At 41.5% G+C, this 5,436-nt stretch overlaps 1 protein-coding gene across 1 annotated transcript; it reads right to left on the bottom strand.

Moving 5' to 3' along the window:
• Window positions 1-418: 418 nt before the first annotated feature.
• LOC129815242 (zinc finger and SCAN domain-containing protein 20-like) lies at window positions 419-4,920 on the bottom strand. The gene is made up of 2 exons (XM_055868854.1): window positions 4,576-4,920; window positions 419-3,272 (listed from the first exon to the last, which is right to left on the bottom strand). The coding sequence occupies exons 1-2, from the start codon at window positions 4,766-4,768 to the stop codon at window positions 2,287-2,289; spliced, it is 1,179 nt and encodes a 392-aa protein (XP_055724829.1). The 5' UTR covers window positions 4,769-4,920; the 3' UTR covers window positions 419-2,286.
• Between the last annotated feature and the right edge of the window lie 516 nt (window positions 4,921-5,436).

The following is a 5,436-nucleotide window of genomic DNA, read 5'->3' as shown; positions in this document are numbered from 1 at the left end:
CATGCAGTGGTGTCAAACCCACTACACAGACATAAGAGGTAATGACAGACTAGAGCTGGCGAGGTGACACTCCAACATTTGAACCAGGTGCCTTCTGCATGAAACAAAATATGTGCTGATTTTAGTATAGCTACAAGATAGTCACTGAAATGAATTGTGTATAATTCTAAACAAAAGAAAGGTAACTACATACATGTATGCTTAAAAATGCATGGTTCTGTTAGGCACAACATTGCGGGCTTCTACAATGTAGTGCATGTTTATCCCTTGAATCATTCAGCCAATATCATTGACCTGATGGGTTTGTTCGTCCTCCTACTACAGGTATAAAGGTAGCATGTCTTCAAATCTGAAGCCCTTTCCCCTCTCTGAGGGTGACCCAGCAGTTGGATTTTTAACTGGAATCGGCAAGACAACATAAAGCTGATTTTCTGCTCAGGGTGAGGCTTTTTATTTGCAGTGAGAAAATAGTGGGCAAAGTTTTACAATATTTACAAAACAAAATAGACTGTTGGTTGCAACAGGATCATAAACTGTTCCACATAAGAGTTTGTTCAAAGAAAAATCCAGGCTACAATAATGTCAATTAACCCAGCAGCATGCCAACCTTTCCCTGGCTCTGTCCTGTCTCAAACAACGAAATGGCAAGGTTTAAATACCGCTACCCATAATGCAACGGCCAATGAGAATACATTCACAAAATGGTGATCAATTAACAAAGGCAACTATTACAATACATATGTAATATTCCCGGGAGGGACTTATAAAAGGTGCTACAACATACCCCGTACCATGAATTAACCATGCACTCGAACACTCCCACTGTTCACCTGTCAAACTCTGATCAGGAAATGGACAGACCATCACGGGGGAGTTCAACAATCACGGGGATAAACAAGGTAATCATTCACATTTCTTTAAATTAGCCTTCACATTTTAAGTGTTACACATAATCACATTTTAGTTGAACTTTCTGATCGTTAAATGCATTAACAGAAAGAATAATATTATCGGAGACGCACAACAGAAGGTTTTAGCGTCAAACCAATTTCCGACGTGCCAATGGGCGGATTCGATTATGCTGAGGCAGCAGTTTATGGCCCATGACATGAAAGGCCAAAAGCGGTGAGGAAAAAGCACCCTTCTCAAATGAAATAGTAACTGCACTGCTTGGTCATGTCGCCAACAAGGAAGCATGGTGAATCGGCCAGAACATAAATCTCTTTCCCATAAAATATGTTTCAATTTTCAAACTAATTTTCATTGGGAAGGCAGATAAAGTTTTTTAAAAATCAAAACCAATCACTTCTGCATGTGAAAACACAGAATCCTACTCATTATGCCACATGCTAAATTACGTCACTTTTGTTTTTAGCCGACTTCACCGTGGGCTTTGAATGTGGCACCTGGCTCATGCCAGGCAGCACGGTTCCAAAACAAATGCAATCAACTTTCACATGGTGCAAAACACGCCTACCAGGACGCCCAGTCCAGATGAATAGAATTCCCTCAATCTCAAACCCTAACACATTTCTTTTCCCAGGTGATCAACATATCGGGCTTCTTATCATAAACCGTTTGTCATGTCTGGTCATTTATATAATAAGCAAGGCTTTAGATTAAGTGATGATGACCTAGGATGATCATCACCAGGGTAGAGGTGAATTCCATTTAAAATCCAGTCAATTCAGAAAGTAAACCAAATTCCAATTCCACATCTTCATAATTGAAAAGTGTTGAGGAGAATTGGAATTTCAATTAACTTCCTGAATTGACTGGAATTGAAATGGAATTAAACCCAACACCCTGATCGTCACACCCTCAAAATGTAAACATCCTTTAACGTATTTAGATAACACCAATGTACTAGATTGCTGTGACTTTATAGGGGATAGTCCAAGTGGGGAGAGGATTAATGTTGGAACAAATTAAAAAATCTTATTGTGGAAACAAAAATAACTAAGTTCTACAAAACATATTACCGTATATACATTTGTGCCATGCTCAGAAGGGTTATGAAACATCAGCGTTTTACAATGGAAAGGTCCTCCTACAAGTGAGAGTACAATTTTGCCCCAAGCAGCACTGTCATGTTTATCCCTCTGGGTTCATTCTCATCCTCAGTTCTTACAAGTGAAGCATTTACCAAAGTCAGCAACGTGATTTCTCTCCTGTGTGATGTCTTCGCTGGTGCCATTTTAGATGACTTGCTGATCTGAAGCATTCTACACACATGGAGCACTTATATGGTCTCTCATCTGATGGTGCATCTCACCTGTGTGAATCCTAATATGGCCTTTCAGGCTTTTCATCTGGCTGAAGCATTTGCCACATTCTTTGCACGGATACGGTTTCTCTCCAGTGTACTGTCCTCATATGTATGGTCAGGGTTTTCTTCTGACTGAAGCACTTGCCACAATCACTGCACTGATACGGTTTCTCTCCAGTATGTATCCTCATATGGTCTGTCAGGTTTCTAATCCGGATGAAGCATTTGCCACAATCTTTGCACTGATATGGTTTCTCCCCAGTGTGACTTCTCATATGTTCTGTCAAGGTTCCCTTTTCTCTGAAACTTTTGCCACATACATTGCAGCAATAGGGTTTCATGCCAGTGTGAATTCTCTGATGGGTTTTTAAAATGCTACTTTTCAGAAAGCATTTCCTGCAGACAGGACACCTGTGTGGTCTCTCCCCTGAGTGAGCCGCCCTCAATGGAACTTTCAGTTCACTGGCTTCCCTGGTCTTAATAGAGCTTTGTACTTTCTTTGTCCATGTTGTCTTTGATTTGAGTGGCTGTAACCCTGACATTAGTCCTCCACCATCCACACCATTGTCACTTTCACCGTTCCCAATCTGAGCTGCAGAACAGTCTGAATTTACTGGAGAGAGGGGCTGTAATTCATTGTTTGGTTCGGATTCTCCGTAGCCCTCTCCATGTTCTGTTTTGATGTCTTGTTCAATTGTTTTGGTGGGTAGAGAGTCCTTCACTCTGTTCTCTGCAGTATGGATTTGGTAAAGATGTGAGGACTGGGATGGGTTCTGATCACAGTCCCTTTTCACACAGGTAGAAATTAATATGAACTCTTTGGTATCAGACTCCAGCCCCTGAAGCTGCTCTTCCTCCTGACTGGTGCCAAACTCCTCCTGTTCCTCTTTAATCGGAGTGGGCTCTGGGTCCTCCTGGCCCGGACTGGGGCTCCACTCCTGCTCACAGTGCTGCTCCTCAGGGGGAACTTCTCCAGGTACAGGAAATGTGAGCTGCTGGGGATCTGAGACGATAGGATCAATTATTAGTATTCAATAGCTCTGAGCCAAGTTCAAATGAATATTAATTTTCATATATACTGAACAAAAATATAAATGCAACATCCAACAATTTAAAAGATTTTACTGAGTTACAGTTCATATAAGGAAATTTCTCAATTGAAATAAATTCATTAGCCCCTAATTTACGTATTTCTCACGACTGGGAATGCAGTTATGCATCTGTTGGTCAGATACCTTTAAAAGAAGTAGGGGCGTGGATCAGAAAACCTGTCAGTATCTGGTGTGACCACCATTTTCCTCATGCAGCGCAACACAATTCCTTCGCATAGAGTTGATTAAGCTATTGATTGTGGAATGTTGGAACTATGGAATGTTGTCCCACTCCTTTTCAATGGCTGTGTTAAGTTGCTGGATATTGGCGTAAACTGTAAAATGCTGTCAATCCAGACTATTCCAAAATGCTCAATGGGTGACATGTCTGGCGAGTATTCAGGCCATGGAAGAACTGGGACATTTTCATCTTCCAGGAGTTGTGTACAGATCCTTGTGACATGGAGCCGTGTATTATCATGCTGAAACATGAGGTGATGCCGGCGGATGAATGGCACGACAATGGGCCTCAGGATTTCATCAAGGTATCTCTGTGCACTCAAATTACCATCAATAAAATGCTATGTTTGTTGTTCGTAGATTACGCCTGTCCATCCCATAACCCCACCATGGGGCACTCTGTTCACAACGTTGACATCAGCAAACCGCTCATCCACATGACACCATACACGTGGTCTGCGGTTGTGATGCCAGTTGGACGTACTGACAAATTCTCTAAAATGACATTGGAGGTGGAATATGGTAGAAAAATGACCATTCAATCTGGCAACAACTCTGGTGGACATTCCTGCAGTCAGCATGACAATTGCACGCTCCCTCAACTTGAGACATCTGTGGCATTGTGTTGTGTGACAAAATTGCACATTTTAGAGTGGCCTTTTGTCACCAACACAAGGTGCATATCAGCTTCTTGATATGTCACACCTGTCAGGTGGATGGATTATCTTGGTAAAGGAGAAACGCTCACTAACAGGGAAGTACATACATTTATTCCCAAAACTTGAGAGAAAAGCTTTTTGTGTGTATGGAACATTTCTGTGATATTTTATTTCAGCTCATGAAACATGGGACCAACACTTGCGTTTATATTTTTGTTAAGTAGAATCAGCAAACGTTGGTTAATCGGTTGATTGCCAGGCCTGACTGGTTCAATCACACTGATTGATCTAGCAGTGGCCATCATTCACTACTAACCTGCTCTATGTAACATTATGTCGGGTTGGAAAACCAAATCCAGCAGCTTCCGTAGACGATCGATCTCCTCCTTCGAACGGGAGATTTCTTCCTGGTACTCTGCTATGGTATTTTCCACTGCCCCAAATATCTCAACAGCCACCACTGTTAATCGCTCGTTTAGATAATCCTGTAACAGCTGCATTTTAGACATTTTGAGGGAAAGTAAAGTGGAAACGTTTAGCCTATTTTCTGTGGAAGCTGGCTAGCTAGCCATCCCCTTGAGGTAAACAGCAAAGACACTTTCCTGTTGTATCTGTAAACAAGGCTAACTCTTCTTCTTCGTGTGGTTTCCTGGCAGACGTACTAGACGCTTTGTTGCGTATTGCTGCCCTGCACAGGTCGGAGAGTGAATTGCATATTTTGTTCACAAGCAAGTCAATAGAAAGGAGAAAAAAGAAATTGCACCACCATCTAACCCTACCTCAGCAGAGAAGTTGTTGGGTGTCAGAGATTTTAGTGCAGAAGAAATACAGGGGGTTTTAAGAGAAGGGGTTCCAGCCTCCCAGGCTGAGCGTCTGGTGTAGGATCTGTTTGGGCCAAAGTAGTGTGAAGGGGTGGTGGGTTTGTTGGGGATAATGATGTATAATATGGTGATTTTTCAGTAGCATTTTGTGAAATAATAATGTAATGAAACAGAATCATTAAAAGCTTTAAAGGAACCTGTAACCACACCTGCATAGCATAAGAAAAGCCTAAATACAAAAGAAATAGACACACATTGTAATCCAGATGCATGCCTGGATAAGAAACGTCATAATCAATATAATTAATGTACTTATGACTATAGCTTGGTGGGTGCTGATATAATCTATATAATGA

Source organism: Salvelinus fontinalis, chromosome 18 (genome assembly GCF_029448725.1).
Source record: "Salvelinus fontinalis isolate EN_2023a chromosome 18, ASM2944872v1, whole genome shotgun sequence".
Taxonomy (NCBI): domain Eukaryota; kingdom Metazoa; phylum Chordata; class Actinopteri; order Salmoniformes; family Salmonidae; genus Salvelinus; species Salvelinus fontinalis.
The sequence above is the reverse complement of the archived record's forward strand: the minus strand, read 5'-3'. Positions and strand labels throughout refer to the sequence as shown.